General features: G+C 43.8%; 1 protein-coding gene across 10 annotated transcripts in view; it reads left to right on the top strand.

Annotated features, from left to right (window-relative positions):
- ZNF366 (zinc finger protein 366) overlaps nucleotides 1-22,208 on the top strand; it is a 404,477-nt gene that overhangs the window by 378,846 nt on the left and 3,423 nt on the right. For 2 of the 10 annotated variants that reach the window (XR_014831499.1, XR_014831501.1), the window contains 3 exons: nucleotides 17,301-17,440; nucleotides 19,048-19,380; nucleotides 19,474-19,915. Coding sequence is in view for 5 of the 10 variants with exons in the window: in XM_085002428.1 (XP_084858554.1) it covers nucleotides 424-543; nucleotides 1,372-1,423 (172 nt within the window). In the remaining 5 variants the exon portion in view is untranslated. Of the gene's footprint in view, nucleotides 1-423; nucleotides 544-1,371; nucleotides 2,804-17,300; nucleotides 17,441-18,889; nucleotides 19,002-19,047; nucleotides 19,381-19,473; nucleotides 19,916-22,208 lie in introns of those variants that run through there. The other 8 variants (XR_014831500.1, XR_014831503.1, XR_014831502.1 and 5 more) reach the window with 7 other exon arrangements.

Genomic DNA, 22,208 nt, shown 5'->3' with positions numbered 1-22,208 from the left:
GCTATGTGTTAGAAGTTTGTTGTCTATTACATATAAGTTTATATATGGTTAGAAAAAATCTAAAAGGATATTGACCCCATGAAACAGTGGTTGTTCTAGGAGAAAGTAGAGGAAGTGAGGAGGGAAATTTTAATTGTTTCTTTCTGTGTTTCTCAATAGTTTGAAAAATTAACCAGTAGTTCTTCAGCAACTAAACTAATTTGAATAATTTGGGGGGAGCATCTTCTCTATCCTGCATTAGAGATTCACTGATCTGTTTAAAACCTTGTAAAATAAATCATAATAAGCATTTTCCTTTAGATCCCATTCACAAAGTGTCACTCATTTTTTCTAAGTATTTTAATTAAATTAATTGTTTGACTGCTTTGGCCTGTGGAGAGTGAGAACAGAGCTGACCCAGTTTTTCATTCTGCCCTCAAATAGCAGTGCCCCTTCAAGTCTCCTGATATTTTCGTCACCTCAAACATCTCAATCACCCAAGCCAGCCGCAGATTACAGGGCCTCGAGACAGGAAATGGGGTTAAAGGCTGAGGTGAAGCAGAGGTACTGAGTTTTCCTTTCCCTTATTGGGTTCAAATCAAAGAATCACATTTTATATGATAAATTCATTACCCAGGGAGCAGGCCTAAATTCTTTCTCATAGACTGTAGTTTCTATAGAGTGATTTTACCAAGTTATTTATTTCAAACCTGTTATATTTGCTGCCAAGCAATTTAGATGTCACATAAAGTTTACTTTGGTGGGGTTTCTACTTATGTCACCAAATGAAGTCATTTTTCCCTGGAATCTTTTCATGAGTGGAATTTTATGAACTTGTTTTGTTTATGGCTAGTTATAGTGATGCGTGGGCTATTAAAGCAGTGAGATGCATACCTGTGTGCACAATCTTCATTCACTACCCCCTCCCGGGATAATCTGATACATCTTTGATAATAGATCCCTCCCTGCACCCAGTGTCCCAAGGAGGAAATCAGCAAGAAAAATTTAGGACTGTGATTTCTTCCTTCTTCCCTCATTCTGCCATCCAGCCTATTTTAAGACAGCTGCACATAAACAGGCCTGTTCCCTATATGACTCAGTCTCTGTTAGTCACAGAGAACAGGAGTTTGTTTATCAGGAGCCGTCTCCAAGCTCCTGTGCTTTATGGCGGGTGTAGGAAGATTCTTCTGCCAGGTATGAAAATTCAGTGAAAATTGCATGTCAGTCCTATGCATTTACATGGAAATTGGGGATTATTTGTACCATAAAGTTACTGCATTTCTCCAGGACAAGGTCAACATTAAAAGTCAGTTGTTATTATTTTAGAAAGCATTTAACTGTGTGATAGCTTTCCTTATGCATTATCTGATCAAGACCACCTTTCTTCCTGAGGTCCCACTGTCCGCCTGCCTCAGCACTCGCTGTCTGCTGCAATGCCTCCTGACAGGTATGCCCACTTCCCTCTGGCCTCTCCACAACCCTTTTTCTCCAAACGGCGCAGAACAATTGTTTTAAAATGCAAGTCAGGTCCCATCCTGACCCAGTTTACCAACCCCTCACTGGTTTACCATTGTTCATCCAGTAAATCAGACCCTCCTTTGCATGTTCCTTCTCGACCTTGAGCGTGGGCGTTGTCCTCCCCACACTCCAACCACCCTGGCTCTCCCACCCTTCTGAGACCACACCAGGCTCCTCTGGCCTCAGCGCTCTGCACTTCTCAAGGCACCACCCGACTGACTTGCCAAAGTGGCCTCTCCTTATTCTCCTTTACCGCTTCCTTTAAGCTTCTTTTAATACTGTTTATCGTCTCTCAATACTTGTTTATTGTCTTCCGACCCCAGTGAGCTGAAAACCCCTCGTGGGGATGGACCACTAGAGCTTGCATTTGAATGTTCAGGGGCCCTCCTAAGCCCCTAGAGATCTAGAGAGCTGACAAAGACTCTGACCAAAGTTTAGTCAGGCTCCTGAACCTTCTCCTAGGCCTGTCTGTGCCCGTCCCTGGGAAATCCAGCTTTAACCAGAAGCCTGCTAAGTCAGGTTAAACAGAACTGCCCACCCTCAAGATCCAATTTCCCTCAGCAGCTAATCTCCCTCAACATCTAATCAGGTTCTTCACCCTCCACCATCTCTCAGGTGGTATCTGATCGCCCCAGCCTGTCCTAAAAGAATCCCATTATGTTGATTTAGCCAAAACCCCTTACTTCTGACACTTCCTCTTGGTAATTTTCCGTGCACTGACCCCCACCCTGATCGTTGGCTATAATTTCCCACTTGGCCATGCTGTATTTGGAGTTGAGCCCAATCTCTCTTCCCCACTAACACCACGGTACAAAGATCCTTAGACCTATCATGATGGTCCTGAATAAGCTCTGCCTTTCTCTCTTTAACCTTCAGTGTCACTGAAGGTTTTTTTCTTTAATAGAGCACAGGTTACAAACTGTGTCATAACTAGCAAAATTTGCCTTAAACTTCTTGTTAACATCATCAACTTTATTTTATTGAGTTTGTCAACATTAGTCTAAGGCTGTTGATGCCCTTTCTGTTAAAATACATAAAGCTTGGAGTTCCCGTCGTGGCTCAGTGGTTAATGAATCCGACTGGGAACCATGAGGTTGCGGGTTCGATCCCTGGCCTTGCTCAGTGGGTTAAGGATCCGGCGTTGCCATGAGCTGTGGTGTAGGTTGCAGACACGGCTCGGATCCCGAGTTGCTGTGGCTCTGGCGTAGGCCGGCAGTTACAGCTCCTGTTAGACCCATAGCCTGGGAATCTCTGTATGCCACAGGAGCAGCCCAAGAAATGGCAAAAAGACAAAAAAAAAAAAAAATACATAAAGCTTTTACATCAGCATTAAAGAAGTAGGACATAGAAGACAGCGAGCTTTAAGACAAAGTATTGTAGCTAAGGTTCACTTACCATCAGTTTGACGGGTGCTCTAGCTGATTTTTATGATGAGGTAAAGATCAGGGAGCAGTTTGATAAGACAGGATACAGAACCATGAGTCAGCTCTTCCAAATCAAATCTTTTCACAGTGACTTCATTATTTTATTTGAAACAATGGGAGTTCCAGGATCTTGGGCACATCTGGTCTCAAAAATACTAAGGAAAGTATTTTAGCCCCCTTTTAAAACTCTCTGTGTCAATGCCTCCCTCCACTCATGTGCATAGTTAGTATGATTTCTTATATGTGTTCATGCAAAGAGAAGTATTAAAGCAACCCAGGTTTAAATGTCTTGAGTTTTCAACACGAAGAGTATTTGTACACTTGTGAAGATTTAGTCAAGGTCACAGATAAGAGTTATTGTTATTTTCTGGGAACTTGGGGTAAAGCTATTATAAGACATACTTGACATTGGCTATGAAGTTCCACAGTTTTGAATCAAAACCGTCATGATTTTTAACACTGAAAAAAATAGAAGGCTATTTAAAACCAGAGCCTGTTGTGGATCTAATATAACTAATCAACTGAATTTATACACATTTATTGAGCTTCTACTATGACTTTAAAAAGTGGAGATATGATCCCTGCCTTTAAGAAGGAACCACAGCCCATGGGAGTTCCCATTGTGGCTCAGCTGTAATGAACCCGACAAGTATCCATGAGGAGGTGGATTTGATCCATGGCCTTGTTCAGTGGGTTAAGGATCTGGTGTTGCTATGAGCTGTAGTGTAGGTCATAGATGTGGCTTGAATACTGCATTGCTTTGGCTGTGGTGTAGGCTGGCAGCTACAGCTCCAATTTGACCCCTAGCCTGGGAACTTCTGTATGCCATGGGTGCAGCCCTAAAAAAAAAAAAAAAAAAAAAAGAAAGAAAGAGGGACCACAGTCCCAGACCAACCAGGATGGTTGACCATGTTTGATGAACACCTAACAGCCAGAGAACATTGGATAGGGCCTAATAAATAGCATCAACTTCTGAAACAATTGAGCAATAAAATAAGAAAGACAAATAGTTATCAAAATAGCTACTCTTTCCATTGATAAAGCTAGATCAGAAAACAAAGCTTTGAAAAGGTGAACAAAATTGACAAAATCCTGGCCAGACTCACTAAAAAGAGGAGAGAAAGAACCCAAATAACCAAAATTATAAATGTAAAAGGAGAAATCACAACGGATACAGCAGAAATACAAAAAAACAATAGGAGAATACTATGAACAACTATATGGCAACAAGTTTGACAATCTGGAAGAAATGGACAATTTTCTAGAATCTTACAGCCTGCCAAAACTGAATCAAGTAGAAACAGACCAACTGAACAGACCAATCACTAGAAATGAAATTGAAGAGGTCATAAAATCACTCCCTACAAATAAAAGTCCAGGGCCAGATGGCTTCACAGGTGAATTCTATCAAACATATAAAGAGGAATTGGTGCCCATCCTCCTTAAACTCTTTCAAAAGGTTGAAGAAGAAGGAATACTCCCAAAGACATTCTATGATGTCACCATCACCCTCATTCCAAAACCAGACAGAGATACCACCAAAAAAGAAAACTATCGCCCAATATCATTGATGAATATAGATGCAAAAATTCTCAACAAAATCTTAGCCAACCGAATCCAACAACATACCAAAAAAATTATACACCATGACCAGGTAGGGTTCATCCCAGGTTCACAAGATGGTTCAACATACGCAAATCAATCAGCATCATACACCACATTAACAAAAAAAAAAGTCAAAAATCATATGATCATCTCAATAGACACAGAAAAAGCATTTGACAAAGTTCAACATCCATTCATGATCAAGACCCTCACCAAAGTGGGTATAGAGGGAACATTCCTGAATATAATCAAAGCCATTTATGATAAACCCACAGCAAATATAATACTCAATGGGGAAAAACTGAAAGCCTTCTCACTCAAATCTGGAACAAGACAGGGATGCCCATTCTCACCACTGCTCTTCAACATAGTTTTGGAAGTCCTAGCCACAGCAATTAGACAAACAAAAGAAATAAAAGGCATCCACATAGGAAGAGAAGCGATCAAACTGTCACTGTATGCAGATGACATGATACTATACATAGAAAACCCTAAGGACTCTACCCCAAAACTACTTGAACTGATTAATAAATTCAGCAAAGTAGCAGGATATAAGATTAACATTCAGAAGTCAGTTGCATTTCTGTATACCAGCAATGAAACATTAGAAAAGGAATACAAAAATAGGATACCTTTTAAAATTGTACCTCACAAAATCAACCTCGGAATATACCTGACCAAGGAGGTAAAGGACCTATATGCCAAGAACTATAAAACTTTAATCAAAGAAATCAAAGAAGATATAAAGAAATGGAAAGATATTCCATGTTCCTGGATTGGGAAAATCAATATTGTAAAAATGGCCATACTACCCAAAGCAATCTACAGATTCAATGCAATCCCTATCAAATTACCCATGACATTTTTCACAGAACTAGAACAAACAGTCCAAACATTTATATGGAACACCAAAAGACCCAGAATCGCCAAAGCAATCCTGAGAAACAAAATCCAAGCAGGAGGCATAACTCTCCCAGACTTCAAGAAATACTACAAAGCCACAGTCATCAGAACAGTGTGGTACTGGTATCAAAACAGACAGACAGACCAATGGAACAGAATAGAGAATCCGGAAATAAACCCTGACACCTATGGTCAATTCATCTTTGACAAGGGAGGCAAGAACATAAAATGGGAAAAAGAAAGTCTATTCAGCAAGCATTGCTGGGAAACCTGGACAGCAACATGCAAAGCAATGAAACTAGAACACACCCTCACACCATGCACAAAAACAAACTCAAATTGGCTGAAAGCCTTAAATATAAGACAGGACACCATCAAACTCCTAGAAGAGAACATAGGCAAAACACTCTCTGACATCAACATTATGAATATTTTCTCAGGTCAGTCTCCCAAAGCAATAGAAATTAGAGCAAAAATAAACCCATGGGACCTCATCAAACTGAAAAGCTTTTGCACAGCAAAGGAAACCAAAAAGAAAACAAAAAGACAACTTACAGAATGGGAGAAAATAGTTTCAAATGATGCAGCTGACAAGGGCTTAATCTCTAGAATATATAAACAACTTATACAACCCAACAGCAAAAAAGCCAATCAATCAATGGAAAAATGGGCAAAAGACCTGAATAGACATTTCTCCAAAGAAGATACACAGATGGCCAACAAACACATGAAAAAATGCTCAACATCACTGACTATAAGAGAAATGCAAATCAAAACTACCATGAGATATCATCTCACACCAGTCAGAATGGCCATCATTAATAAATCCACAAATAACAAGTGCTAGAGGGGCTGTGGAGAAAAGGGACCCCTCCTGCACTGTTGGTGGGAATGTAAACTGGTACAGCCACTATGGAGAACAGTCTGGAGATACCTTAGAAATCTATACATAGAACTTCCATATGACCCCGCAATCCCACTCTTGGGCATCTATCCGGACAAAACTCTACTTAAAAGAGACACATGCACCCGCATGTTCATTGCAGCACTATTCACAATAGCCAAGACATGGAAACAACCCAAATGTCCATCGACAGATGATTGGATTCAGAAGAGGTGGTATTTATACACAATGGAATACTACTCAGCCATAAAAAAGAATGACATAATGCCATTTGCAGCAACATGGATGGAACTAGAGAATCTCATCCTGAGTGAAATGAGCCAGAAAGACAAGACAAATACCATATGATATCACTTATAACTGGAATCTAATATCCAGCACAAATGAACATCTCCTCAGAAAAGAAAATCATGGACTTGGAGAAGAGACTTGTGGCTGCCTGATGGGAGGGGGAGGGAGTGGGAGGGATCGGGAGCTTGGGCTTACCAGACACAACTTAGAATAGATTTACAAGGAGATTCTGCTGAACAGCATTGAGAACTATGTCTAGATACTCATGTTGCAACAGAAGAAAGGGTGGGGGAAAAACTGTAATTGTAATGTATACATGTAAGGATAACCTGACCCCCTTGCTGTACAGTGGGAAAATAAAAAAAAAAAAACAAAGCTTTTAATCTATGGGTGGGGCTGCCGGATACTGAACGGCAGAATGAGGTAGACTCCCACCTGGCTCGGGCAGTGCTAGAGGGAGCACAGGAGAAATCCCACTCTCTGTGAGCAGGTCTGCTGCCAAAAAGGAAAAAACAGGAGCCAACCTTGAATATCCACTTTCTTTTCCCCAAATGTACCAAGTAGAGAAGCCACTCCATCTTCCTTGGTGGTCAGGATGGGGACATTGTAAGTGAAAGTGGGAGCGGAAGAAAGTCCAGGCTGTCATTTTAACCGCTCTTCCCTCACAAAGGCCATGTCAGCCAGAGGAAAAGGATTCCCATGTAGCGAGGAGTAAAGCACAAGAGTGTAGCACTGCAGCTCCAGGGTTGCAGGCGCCCAGGATTTCAACCAAGGTCATCTCAAGGTAACAGGACTGGAATGGTTTTAGTTGGAGAAAGATGCATGAGCAGAAATGCATAGACTAGAACACAGAAAGTGGCAACTAGAATTTGAGAAGCTGGATGTGGCTACCTTAGCAAACTATTTCTGGAAGAGGGAGAGAGCTGTCAGGGCCTCTTAGCAACATTGTGTAGCCAGTTTCTCTTGTTTGTACCCGTAATAAACTGTCCCTCCTCCTTCACCAACCATCACCAGCACCACCAATGGTATATTTCACCATAAATTAAGGAATCAGCTTTCTGGCTTGTTTGCATTGTCTCTGTGGCCTCAGTTAACATACAGTGTCCCAGGGAGGAGAGACCCTCCATCAGCACATTGGACAAATCAGGTTCTTGGTCTGGAAGGCTGAAAAGGAGGCCTTGGACCGTCATGAGTTCCCATAGGATAAATGCCACCTGAAAGTCCTCTTGACAGCCAACCAACAGCCCTCTTAGAGGATGCTCTGCTGGACCACATGAGACCAAACGATGTTTTCTTCGAACTGACGTTAGTACAAAGGGCATGAGTGCAAGGAAATAAATTCCAGTTCTAGACCAAAAGGAGATTGATCATCAACTGCACAACTGCATCCCGGAGGCAATGCTGTGGTATGTGACGGGCAGCGGGGAGAAGGGAAAGGAAGGGGAATTTACATACATTTTGTTTTATGGTCCCACCTATGGCACATGGTAATTCCCAGGCCAGGGGTTGAATCCAAGCCACATCTGTGGCAATGCCAGATCCTTTAGCCCACTGTGCTGGGCCAGGAATCAAACCTGCACCTCTGCAGTGACTCCAGCCACTGCAATCTGATTCTTAACCCACTATGCTACAGTGGGAACTCTGACACCTACCTTGTTTTACCAGGTTCCACATACTTATTTTAAATAAGAAAAGCCAGAGAACAGGCTTGGGGAGGGTAAGTTCATTGACCAGATTTAGGCAGCTAGTAGTTTGGGGGATAGTAGTCAATCCCAGGCCTGTCTGTTCAAAGAGTAATAATAATAATGAGAGATGATTGGTACAAAAATAATAAAAGTGCCTTGGAATAAGACTTAGAAATTAGAATGCACAGTTTCCTAAGAGAGATGTTCTCTCTTCAAGTTCTTTTTCTTTTTTTTGGTCTTTTTGTCTTTTTAGGGCTGCGCCCGTGGCTATGGAGGTTTCCAGGCCAGGGGGTCCAATTGGAGCTACAGCTGCCAGCCTATGCCACAGCCACAGCCACACCAGACCCTTAACCCACTGAGTGAGGCCAGGGATCAAACCCGCAACCTCATGGTTCCTAGTTGGATTTGTTTCCGCTGTGCCGCAACAGAAACTCCCTTTTTTTTTTTAAACATCAAATAGATGTATGCAGTTTGGAATCATTTTTTCAGTCCTGTGTGAAGGCAAAGAGGGAATCAGTTTCTCAATGAGAAACTGTGGGATAAAAAACAGAGCCTCCTTCCCAACCCTTCCCCCGCCCCACACCCAACATGTATTTGAACACGCAATGCACAGAGGCTTGGAGAGCTGATGGAGACTCAGTATTTGTATGAACTGGTCCAGCCCTTGTGGAATTTTGCTCTTGAATTCTGTAAAAGGATTAAATTCCAAATTAAAATCATGAGGCTGCTGCTTTTTAAACATTTACTTTCTATAAATAAATAGGTGCATTATTAACAAAAGGAAGATGCAATATTTACATTGCTTTTTTAAAGAGCCCCTGGCTGGAGCTTGTCACCAGAACCCTCCTCTTTGGTGAGGGGATGAGAGAAAATGAGTCACCTTTGGTGCAGATTCTGAGAACAGCAGCTTTCCCTGAACTTGGAAGCCACCTTTGGTTAATGCCAGACTCCAGGCTGCTCCCGCATTTGGAGCTCTGACTCTCTTTATTGCTTGTCACTCATCAGTGTTCCTCAAAGTGTGGGCATCTGCCTACTTTGAGTTGTCTGGGATAGTTTTCAGAATGCATCAGCCTTAAAAAGTTTGGGGGTAAATCTCAAGATTGGGAATCACTGCTTTAACCAAGGCAGCGTTTAATAGGAAAGCTGCCTCAAGCCTCACCCTTAACTCAAACTGCGAACCAACCCTTCAGCTTTCACTCCATAGGGCTGAGAATACCTTGTCTTGTGAGCACTGGGGAGGCACCAAAGGGTTAAAACAGAGAAAAGATGTGATTGTAAAGTGAACCATAACAGATCAGTCCAGCTATAGTGCGCAGAATAGACCGTGAGGACCAAGGAGACCAGACATAAGGCTGTGGTCCAGGTGAGGGAGGGTGCTGAGCTGACGTGGAGCGTGGCGGTGGGTGGATTTGAGAGACCCCCAGGGACGGGATGACAGAGCCTGGAGACTCATCACATGGAGGTGGGGAGGTCAGCAGGGGATGGAGAGAAAGAAATTACTTTTTTTTTTTTTAATTTTTGTCTTTTGTCTAAGGCTGCACCCATGCACATGGAGGTTCCCAGGCTAGGGGTTGAATCAGAGCTACAGCTGCCGGCTTACACCACAGCCACAGCAACTCGGAATCCAAGCCCTGTCTGCTACCCATACCACAGGTCATAGCAACATGGGATCCTTAACCCACTGAGCGAGGCCAGGGATAGAACTGGCAACCTCATGGTTCCTAGTCAGATTCGTTTCCGCTGCGCCATGACAGGACCTCCAGAAATTACTATGTTTGAACTTACTATGTTTGGAGTGGCGTGCAGTAACATGAGCCCACATATTACTGTAGAACTCGAATTATAACCCAGATGCTCTGATACTTAAAAGTTTTGGATATACTATACCTTGATTTTTATAAGATCAATTAAGTGATGGAGCTTTGTTTTATTTTACAGTTAACAAAAGAATATTCTTTGATTTTATTTTTAGCTTGGGGAAGCTTGATAATATAAACTAAATTGAAACATCGCATCTAGTTCCTACTGAAGTTGTTAATCTGATTAGGTTCTCTGAGAAGTTAAACAGCGAACCAAAACTTCAGCTTTCACTCCATAGGGCTGAGAATACTCCCATCTCCTAACCTGAAATTTGGAAGTAAGCACCATCTTTTAAAGTCACAAACAAATTTGTCTTATTCCCTCTACCCTAGAGCTTTCCAGAGACACTTTATTTAGAGCTATTTAGTCCACAGGTGGGTGATACCGACCTGGAACTAGATGGATTTAAAGGGGGCAGAATGTAGCAATAGTTGCAGGACAAGAGGTACAATCTGATTACTTTCTTTTTCAGTTTTATTCTTTACATTTTATTGATTACAAAAATAATCAAAAATTATTATTCATCGGAATTCCTGTTGTGGTGCAGTGGAAACGAATCGGACTAGGAACTATGAGGTTGGGGGTTCGATTCCTGGCCTCGATCAGTGGATTAAGGTTCCAGCATTTCCATATGAACTGTGGTGTAGGTCGCAGACGTGGCTCAGCTCTGGCGTTGCTATGGCTGTGGTATAGGCTGGCAGCTGTAGCTCTGATTCAACCCCTAGCCTGGGAACCTCCCTATGCCATGGGTGTGGCCCTAAAAAGCAAAAAAAAAAAAAAAAAAAAAAAAAAAAAATTATTATTCATTATTACAAATTCAAACAATCCAGGAAAGTATGATACAGAAAGGGAAAATACCCTGCTCTCATGGCCTCAGAAATATCCAGACTAACATTTGGTGTATACTCTTCCAGATTACTGCAGTAGCATAGGATTAAGGTTGGGAGTTAGCCAGGCATTGGTGGAGGATCAGGCCCTCGGAGCATGTGTTCTTAGGAGGCACATTATAGAAGCTAGAGACTCAGAGGCTGCTAGAGCAAGGCTTGTGGGGTGGGGACAGCGAGAGGGGTGAGGAAGGCAGGGTCTTGGAGAGTGTGGTGTGTGTGCATGCACCCGTGCACGCTTACACACTTGTGCACCTTTTAAAGAAACTGGATCCTACTATGCATTCTCTTCCAAAACTTGTTTTTTCACAGGGAGATCTTCCCACATCAGTTAAGTACATTTACTTTAAAGATCATCCTTTTGAAAACAAGTATGGAGCACTACTCTTATTATTTGGATGTACAAAATTTGTTTAACCAAGCCACTATTGATGTGAGTAGTTTCCAGTTTTTGCTATTAAGAGTAAGTGAACATTAAGTAAAGACCCATGGAAGAATTTCTGACGGCTCTGTTTCTAGGACTGATAGTGGTAGGTCAACAGCTATGCGTGTTTAAAATTTTGCATTACTTACTATGTTCAAGACTGCCTATTCTCATATACCCTGGGCAGCACTGAAGGCTCTATATTTACTTGTTGCCACCCCAATGGGCAAAAAGTCTCATTTAAAATTTTAATTATTATTGAGGTTGAACCCCTTTTTCAAATCTTTCTTGCCGGCAGGTATTTATTGTGTGTTATCAATTCACACCTTTTGTATCTGATTAGTTTAGGTCAGTTGCACCCCTGGGCTAATAAAACTGTTACTGTAGAGTTTTGCAACTTCATTTAACTAGAGCATTTGCTGTGTTGGTGAAACAATGAAAATCCATGAACTTCAGTATCTTGGAGTCATTTATGCCTTTCACTTTTTCCTAAAATCACAGGGTACTACTTTTCTTTCATAAAGAGCCATATTTGCTCCTGCCCTTTTTCTATTGGCCTCTACCTCCTTAATCCATGAATGCCCAAACTCCTAATTTCTACTGATCAATTTAACCTTTTTAAAAAGGGACGTTTGAAAAGGACTTGGGGAATGTTTGGGTTCCATATCTTCGTTTTCCATTTATGGATTTATTGTTTTCTGGGAAGAAGATACAGATTTTCTTTTGAATATGGCCTGTCTTCTTGTTTAGACCTCACAGCTCTCTATTAGCAATCAGGAGAACTTGGGCCACCAGGAATCCAAATTAGTCCACAAGTCCATTCCAACTAGCACTGGATTGAAACACATCAGACTTGTCTCAGCATTCGTCAAGCTTAGTCTGTAGCTGGACAAACTGAAAGAAGTAATTTATCTTAGGAACTGTGGCACAGACTGCTTTCTGATCATTGGGGTGGGAGCCATTGGAATCAGAGATTGGAATGTTTAGAGATCTTAGAATTAAGAATTTAGAGTGAAAATACCCTTTTGATGATACCTTCCTTTTACGAATGAGACCCAGATGGGTCACATGCGCTGTCCAAGCTTGCCCTGCCAGTGGGCAGCAGAGCCGAAGTGCAGGTCTCCTGACTGGCAGTCCAGTCTTTCTTTTTCTTCTAGGCTGCCTCCCCTTCTCATCAAATGGGAGGGAGAAATTTACTTAGAAGATTCATATATTATTCATTCCAGAGGTTACTTTAGTGGTCATCTGTCACAAGGAAGAAAGCTGAGTCTCAGAGAGATGAGATGACTTGCTTGGGGTCACAGGACGAGTGGATATCACCAGTCACAGGGCACAGGTGGCCTGTCTTGTTGCCAGAGAGAACTCTCTCCTCCAGGCCACCCAGGCATCCCCGACCAGGGATGGTCTGAGCCTTCAAGGCAGGGGGAACATTTTGAAAGTGTCACACTGTGGTGGCTGTTCTCAGAAGTGCCTCCCTCCTGCCGGTGCTCTGCGAGAACGTTGGTCTGTCCTTTAAAGTAGTCCAACCCTGCACCTGTGTCTTACCGAAAGATGTAACCCTTGGGGTCCTATTGGTTTGCAACTTGTGGAATTATGTGTGCATTCAGTGGAGGTGTATTTATATTTTTCTAGTAGTAAAATATCTCACTGCTTCCCTCCCATTTAGATTAGGTTCTGTTTATAAGGAGTACCAATGTAAGGTAGCGTGAAATAGGGGATTTTATTGTAGGAACTGAGATAACTCCAATGATGGAGGCAACCTGAGGAACTGGTCAGCTCCAGGGACCCACTCTTCTTGCCATCTCTTTCTCACGGCTTCCTGCTTCTCCTTATGCTTCTGCTCAGTTCTCCTCTTTACTAACTGGCTGGTCCAGCTTGTTTGATGTTTTTGAACTGTCTCAGCTGTGGCTTGCTCATGGCATTTGCCAGCATTTCTCCCTGAGGCCATCGTTCCACTCTTCTTTCTCTTTGCCAAAGGCTCCTTCTCTGCAGGTTTCCTAGTTCCAGCTCTCACAAGACAGAGGATGTGATTGGCTCAGCTTACCTTTTTGCACTCAGACGTGAGCCATAGTTACCCTCCAGACTATGGGATTGACTGCCCTTTAGTCTGGTGCCCATCCCTCCACCAATCAGATGTGCCCAGAGAAGGAGTCCATCACATGGCAAATCACCTGCCAAATGAAGGGTCTGTTGGTGGGTCAGTTTCTTTCAAAGGGGCTGAAGGATCGATCATCAGCACATCTAATGCATCTACTTTTTTAAAAAACTAAGATTCAGGTACCATGGAACTGAACTTGTTAATTGGCATTTTTTGTAGGTTTGGGGGGAAACTATAAAAATACGTTATTCAGTAGTTCTTTCAACGATCGATCAGTGAGTCGTGGCAATACTATAATTTCCCATCCATGGATTGGTTGGCTCTTTTGCAAGTATTTGTACTGGGTTCCACTCCTTTGAAACTGAAATTTCAGTGTGTTGCTGGCAGAGAATGAACCCGTGCATGCTGGCCTTTGAGCTCCATCCTGAGAGGGTCTTGCGATCACTATGTTCTTGACCTGGTCATGCCCTGAGTCAGCTTTCCTGCACCCAAACCTTACTCTCATATGTAAACCATATTTTATGACCCAATGATAGAAATTAGTTGATTTGGGAGCTCGGGATGGTGCAGGGAGTCAGGCAGACATGTAGAGAAAAAGAAATTAATCTTTACTGAGCACCAGCTGCGAACCTGGTATGGACATTCTCATTTTACAGAAGAGGAAGCCGATGTTCAGAGAAGGTAAGATACCTGCCCAATGAGACACAGCAAGCGGGTAGTAGAGCTAGAATTTAACCCAGATTTACCTAAGTCCAAGTCCCTCTATTGTATCATACCTTTTGGAGTTGGTGGGTGAGAAGGAGGTCAGGTGGAGGAAGATAGTCCAGTCGAGGAGAATGGAGGTCGTCCCAGCTAGAGGTGTGCAATAGAGATGGGCAAGTAGAACGTGGTCAGAGACTGTTGCCTGGGGTGGCAGATTCCTGTTGGAGATGGAAGGAGATTAAATGTCCGAGGCACCCAGATTCTTGCACAATATAAAGGCCAGCCTAGGGGGTAACTGACACTTTGGGAGGCCTTGCCGAGTCACTGAAGGCAAGCATGACATGACCGAGGCAGCTGTTTAGACTAGAAGGGTTAGCCTGGAGACGGGTATCAGAAGGATCGGATTAGGAAAAGACTCGAGGTGATTTAGGCATGCATAGTTATGGGGGGCCCTGCAGTCTTAAGAAATGTTTCACCGCTGGTCATCGTTTCAAGCAGGACACCTTGTCAAGTCCTCTACCTCCTTATCTGCTCTGTGACATTCACAAGCTTGGAATTGTCAGTCCTGCAGGATCTGAGCTCTGCTACAAAGCATAGCCTTCGATGGATGGAGAGAAATGCTGTTATCTCTCATAATGTATCTTATTTGAAGCTTCCAAATGTTGTGCTTTTTTTTTTTTTTTTTTTTGATTTTTAAAAACAGAACCGCTCCAAAGGGTAGTGAGCACGGGAAGCTGAGGCTGTGGTCTAAATTTCCCCTGAAAGTCTTAACCACGAGTGAGATTTTGTATATGTATCAATCATACCATTTCCATGCTCAGTCTCTGTTCCTGTCACTCCAAGTGTGAGAAGAGATAGACGATTGAGATAAAAGAGAAGTTCCTAGGCTTTACCTTCTATTTCTCCTTTTTCTTTTCCATAGTAAAATTACCGTGAAATTACTTGTAAGAAGTTTCAGGCAGTTGGGCTAAGCTACTCGTGGATTTGTCTTGGGAGGAATGAAAATCAGCAAATTTTATCTTCTTCCCTATGTTTTGCAGCTATTGAGGCTATTTCTATAATTCGGGCATGCCCATAACATAAATAACGTTGGCCCTGAAACATAATCTTTCTGCCACTAGAGAGTAAGTATCAAGTTTGGAAATGGGTTAGTTTATCTATCTTCTTTTTCGTGAGAAGACTGAAGAGGGGAGTTTAACCCCTGAACCCTGAGGGGCCAGTAATAATACAGGTGGAAACCTAGTGGGTAAAAATGGTAACAGGTTGAACTGCCTTTTCTTCGCTCTCCAGGCTGGACCTGGGGTCTCTCTTCCTTAACGTGGCAGAAGTGATAGAACAAAATTACCACCTTGACAAAACGGAGGAAGCAGTCCTCTGTACAGAGGCTCAACGGGTGATCCTCCCAGCGCAGGGAAATGTTAATGAAGCCAAGTCGAAAACTGATGATGTGCTGCCCTCAGTGTGTAACACACCATGTTAAGAGCGAATACAAGCATTTCTCCTTAGGTTCAGGGACAGAGAATTTGAGCAGTGTCCTGGTAACAGCCTGCATGGAAGCAGAGGTGAGTTGCTAAAATTTCAAATTCTCTGTAAGGACCCCAAGGGCATGCTCTTTCCTCATTGGTTTCTTGGCTGAGGGCTGAAGTCCACTCAGACATCCTCCAGTTTTGAAAGCACAGGCCATTAGATGTTTCAGACAACACGACATGCACGGATTCCTAAAAAGGCCACGTTTCCAGGGGACTGTGTGGATGTGAAAGCAGGCCCTGGCAGTCAGGTCACAGGACTTTAGTGTCAGGTGTGCATGAAGGCCGGGTGCTGTGGATCCTTAAACCAGCACCTCGGTGGCCCGGTGGCTGGGATCACCGTGTCCTCTTCTTGACCCTGTCACTGCTGGGTTGGGGGAAATAATGGTAGAGTTTCAGGTGAGGATTGTGAGAAATGCTGTATAGCCAATAGAATGGGAGTTGGCCGAGGCCAGCTTCACGCACAGCCTGCAGTTTTCCAGTTCTCACCCAGGGCGTCACGGTGGTCCCACCCATCTTTGCATCTCTGGGGATTCTGGGATCCAAGGCCAACTGGCTGTGGTGGAACGAATGAAGAGAGGTGTGTAAGCTCCCTGGAACACGGGGGGGCTTTGGAATTCTTGGATAAAGAGAGGAGACTGTGTCTGTGCCAAGCTCTTGGCGGCAGAAGGGGTGCATGTGGGCCAAGCACTCTCTGAGGAGAAGGAGGGACAGACGCCCGTCCATCTCGAGGCATCCGTCTTTTATAGACAAGACACGCTTTTAAGCGCAGAACAAAAAGTTGTGTCCTCCTGCCCAGGGAACTAGCAAACTCCTCCACAGAGGCTGCCTCAAGGGGCCTTCGAAGTCCGTGTCCCTTAAGGGTCAGACAGTTCAAGGTCAGCTGAAAGAACTGGATTTTCTTGGGGTGGGGCCTGGAGTACAAACCCTTCAGTTTTGAGAGAAACTGAGCGGCGCAGGGACTACAGGAGAATTGGGATGGCAGTAAAGAATGAAAGGATTTGTTGAGAAATGGAAGGCGTCAGAAGCAGTGGCGAATGACCCCTGGGGAAGGGAGGGACTTGGGGTCCAGAGTTACAGTAACACACCCACTCGGGAGCTCAGAGCCAAGTACTTCCATGCCCATCATCCACGCTTCAAATATCGCCAAGGCCTGTGTAGCTTGAAAAAATAAGGAATTCTCAATATTCGGTCAAATATTGGCCACTGAAAAAATGTCACCATTTTCATCAAAGTTTTGTGGTATGAAGGTCTCGGGAAGGTGGCACAAGCAAGGAATTGGTGTGGGTGGTATGCAGGCTGCTGGGGGTGGGGGACAGAGAAGGGAGTCTAAGATTAGCTCTTGGGGTCAGAGTTGTCCCCCTAATTGGAGCAGTGACCTGCACGCTTGACACCTTTAAATAACGTTAGACGATCTGATTCGGGGTCCAGTGCTACTCCCTGAAGATCCGTCCGACGCAGCAAAGAGCACCACGAGCACATTCTTGCTTCCCTCAGGTCAGTTCCTGAGAAGCTCTGCCTGCGTACCTCCTCAGTTTGGGGGAAGGAGGAGCCCCGACCTGGTCAAAATCAGCCTTCCTTCCCCAGAGCGCCTGTGACCTGAGACCAGGCAAGAACCACGACTGACCACAGGGGAGGTATGTCTTTACTGATACACATATGACCACTTGCGATAAGAGAATAGTGTTTACTTATTGCTTTATAATAAATTACCCCCAAACTGGGCCACTTAAAACAACACTAACATTTGTCTCACGTGATTTCTGTAGTCAGGAGTCTAGGAGTGGCTCAGTCTCTCAAGAGTTTGCAATCGAGACGTCCACCAGGGCTTCAGTCATCTGAAGACTTTACTGGGGCTGGAGAATGGGTTTCCAGGACAGCTCACACACATGGAAGGCTAGCCATAGGCAGGAAATCTAGTTCCTGGGCACAGGGACTTCTCCATAGGGCTGCTTCAGCTTAGGAGGTCTAGCCGTCCCCAGAGAGAGCAAGGCAGAAGCCTCAGTGATTTTTATGACTTAGTCTGGTAAGTCACACTGCCATGTCTCCAATATCTTGCTGGTCACATGGTCAGCCCTATTCAGTGTGAAGGGGACCACACAGGGTGGATACCAGGGGAAGTGAGAGTCACTGAGGCTAGCTACCATGAAGACCTACATCTACGGAGAGCTTACTGTGAGACAGGCACCTTGCTGAGCATTTTATATACAATAACCCCGCAGGCTTCTTGTTTTCTTAGTATCCCCATTGTACAGATGAGAACACTGAGGCTTTGCAAGGGTAAATGACATCCCAAGGTTTTTCCACACCCAGCTTGCCCTTGATTTGCACCTCTAAGGAATGGCGTTCAGACCATGCTTTTCATTCAGCACATAAACCTCCTGGGTGCTACGCACTGTGTTAGGACCTGAGAATCCAAGAAAAGCAAGACCCAGGCCCTGAAGCATGTGAAAGAGTCACAGGCACAGAGACAGCACTGTATTTGAGGTGTGGTGGGGCTCAACCAAGGGAGTAATCGATTCTTTGTGGGTAGCAATGGGTCAGCTTGATGCTTGAGATGAGTCTTGAATGGGATCAGGCATATTCCCAGCTATGAACACATCACAACCTTCAGGCCTGGGAAGAGGAGTGTGAGCTCAACAATCCCTGCAAAAGGTCCGTCTTCATCTGCCAGCTGTTGGCCTGAGTTTGGGGAAGCCCGATGACACTGTGTAATATGCTCTGCTGACTGGAACCATGGGCTCTGGAATCAGGAGACTTGGGTTTCATGCCTTGTTTTTCCACTTGCCTGCTGTGGTATCTCCAGGAAACTCTTACTGTACATATGCCTTGGTTTTAGCTTCTGTGAAATGTGTATAAAGTAATAATTCCTGACATCATGGGGGGAGGGTAGTTGTGAGGATCCACTGAGCTCAAAGATGGAAAACGCTGCCGAAAATGTCAAAGCTCTACTTTCGAGATGATCCCCAGTCAGGAGCTAGTTCTCCTGCAGCATATGTCTTACCTCTGCCCCCTGCCCTCCCCACCCCCTGCCCCCGACACAGAAGGGCTATAATTTTTACTTCATTTTCATGGTTCACATTCAGCCCCTGGGGATGTTTGGTGTACTAGGCTACCTCTGAAACAATTTAAAGACACTTCAGCTGTCCCAATGAAATCATGTTGCTGAAAATGTTGGATGATGTGGGCGAAGAGAAACCAATATAATCTTCACAAGCACGATGTGCCATCGTGCTTCGTGCAGCTCTTTCAGGATGAATATCAGGCAGCTGACACGTTCTGATTCTCGCTCTTGCCATGCACTTCATCGAGAAGCACACTCTCTTCCGGCGTGATAATTCTGTGGTTAACTAGCATCACTGCACGAGCAAATGAACAAGACTTTGATGTGAATAGCCCTTCCATGCATGTGCAAACCACAGCGTGCAATTTCCCTGCAAGGGGAGGAATCCCAGCTATTCCTACCCTGAACTGGACACTTAGGGGTGGGAGCCTCGGTGAAGGTCGCCACTACCTTCCTGTGTACACCCCTGGCCCCCACCACCATCCTCTTAGAACAACAGCGTAGATATTGCAGGTGAGTTAAAGACCCATACTGATTATTTCATATGCACATGAATCGATGATATTATTTATATGAATAATAATACAGGATATGGTTCTCTTTTAGAATCCAGTCACTTTCGTTACACTGTGCTCCTGTTCCCTTGGGAAGCCAGCCCCACACTCCTGTAGACTCTCTCTCATCCCCTAGATGAGCCTTTTCGTCTACCCCTTGGACATTCTGACCTCGTACACACCTCGAAGTGTACCGGTAACTCTGCTCTAATATGTCAAGTTCTGAAAACATTTCCACTCTTCTGGCCAAGGAGGCTCAGCCAGTTGTGGGGTGAAATTTGGGAAGCCTGGATTGGGAAGTGAAGATCACCTTGTTCTGTGGAAAGTGAAAGAGGAATTGAAGCGAGGAAGCTAACGCTCTTCCTTTGGTTCCAGCGCATCAACCTTCACCTCTCCCCGCAGCACCGCGATCACCAGCCATCAAGGCCACCTTGCCCGGTGCCTTTTTTTTTAAATATGGCTTTAAATGCTTCATCGTGGTTAGAAGACAACATGTAAGTATTACACGTCGTTCTTCAGGAACTACTTTTTGATGTGTTCTTTAAGTTAACGTCTAGGAACATCTTAATGTGTGTATTGACTCAGGTACCCGTCACCTCCATCAGGATACAGAACAGTCTGTCACCTCAAATTCTCGTGCTGTCCCTGTCACACTCCCCCACGCCAACTCCTGTCACCACATGTCTGTCCTTTCTTTTCCAGAAAGCCATATAGATGGAATTGGACAGCATGTAACCTTCTGAAACAGTCTTCTTTCCCTCGGCATCGCGCTTTTGAGAGTCATTGATGATGTTGCATTTATCAACAGATTCTTCTTTTTTTTATTGCTGAGCAGGGTTCTGTTGTCCTGCATATTTAACTTAGCATTTTACTGGCTAAAATGCTGATGAGTCCCTAGAGGAAAATGGCACTTGGGTAACCAAGTGAAGAAGTAGCTAAGGTTTATTCTTCAAATTCTGTGGTTCCTTGTCATAACCATGATAGAGTGATCTAGAGGTAAAAAGGGATAGGAAGTTATTATTCCAGAGGCCCAAGTACCTCAAGGTTTCAAAAGCCCCCTCCATCCAGCATTTGCAGGCTATTAACATACTTCATCTGCAGGTTGCCCAGTGTGTTTGGCTGGCACTGACTAGGGCAGTGGTTCTCATTGGGGGGGATGTTCCCCCTCAGGGAATATTTAGCCCATCTGGAGACATTTGGGGTTGTCACATTGAGGGGGTGCTACTGACCTCTAGTGTGTAGAGGCCAGGGATGCTGCTAAACATCCTACTGTGCACAGGACAGCACCTGGTCCAACATGTCACTAGGGCCAAGGTTGAGAAATCTTGATATGACATATCCCAGATGTCCCTTCAGAAAACGTGTTTAGTGTGTTTTGGGTTGGACCAAAGACTTCCACAGAAAAGGCGTCGCCTTTTTGAGAAGAATCATTCTCTCTCTCCAGATTTTAAATGGTAACCGACGGAGTAAGAGTCATAAAGATGAAGATAGTGATTATTCAAGCTCGTGAAGAATTGTTCAAAACCCTTCCAACAACTCTCATATACCAAAAACACAGTTGTAACCTCAGACCACCATGGTTGGTTGGACCAATTCATGTTCTACTCTTCCTGCAAATCCCTTCACACGTCTCTTTGCTTGGAGATCTCCTCTTTAGGGATGATCATATTTTTAAAGAATGAAGTATAGTTGATTTTCAATATTATATTAGCATAGGGATTCAGCATTTGTACAGATTTTACTCTATTAGAAGTTATTACAAGATAACTGCTATAATTCCTTTGCTATACAAGATATTCTTGTTGCTTATCCGTTTTCTATAGTGTACTTTGAGTCTCTTAATCCCATACCCCTATCTTGCCTGTCCCCCCTCCCTCTCCCTTGTGGTAACTTCTAGTTTGTTTTCTGTATCTGCGAGTCTGTTTCTGTTTTGCCTATACATCGTTTGTATAATTTTTTAGGTTCCACATGTAAGTGATATCATACGGCATCTGTCTCTCTCAGACTCACTTATTTCACTAAGCATAATATTCTCTAGGTCCACCCACATTGCTGCAAATGGCAGGATTGCATTCTTTTTTGTGGATGAGTAATTTTCCATTGTGCACATACACCACATCTCCTTTATCCATTGTCTGTTGATGGGTACTTGGGTTGCTTCCATGTCTTGACTAATGTAAGTAATTTTGCTATGAACATTGGGGTGCACATTCTTTTCAAATTAGTGTTTTCATTTCTTTCTGGATACACGCCCAGGAGTGGAAGTGCTGGAAGGATTCACCATCCTTAGTTGCCTGGGGCAGGCACCTTTCTTTATGGCTGCTTGACACCTGGCACTTACCTGTAATGTGATATTCTTCATAGAGCCTTTGAGTTTGTTGGTTTCGCATTGTCATTGGATCCTCTGCATAGAATCCTGGCACAAGTTGGTGCTCAAAAATTGTTGAATCAAGAAAAGCTTTTGCTGGATACATTTGGATACGCAGTCATCCATGTGTTCAATCATTTGATAAATAATTATGACGTATCTACTAAGTGCCAGGCAGCATTCTGGGTGCTGGAGATACAGGAGTGAGCAAAAGAGATAACGGCTGTCCTCACAGGGCTTACATCCAGAGCAAGATTGACAAACATTTTCTTTTCTTTTTTTTTGTCTTTTTGCTATTTCTTTGGGCCGCTTCTGCAGCATATGGAGGTTCCCAGGCTAGGGGTCTAATCGGAGCTGTAGCCACCGGCCTACACCACCACCACAGCAACGCGAGATCCGAGCCGCGTCTGCAACCTACA

Source organism: Sus scrofa, chromosome 16 (assembly GCF_054392235.1).
Source record: "Sus scrofa isolate SSC_HxYL_T2T_F1_AM1 chromosome 16, Sscrofa_HxYL_maternal_Yorkshire_Landrace_v2.0, whole genome shotgun sequence".
NCBI classification, from domain to species: domain Eukaryota; kingdom Metazoa; phylum Chordata; class Mammalia; order Artiodactyla; family Suidae; genus Sus; species Sus scrofa.
Note: the sequence above shows the minus strand (reverse complement) of the source record. Positions and strands in the feature narration are given on the sequence as shown.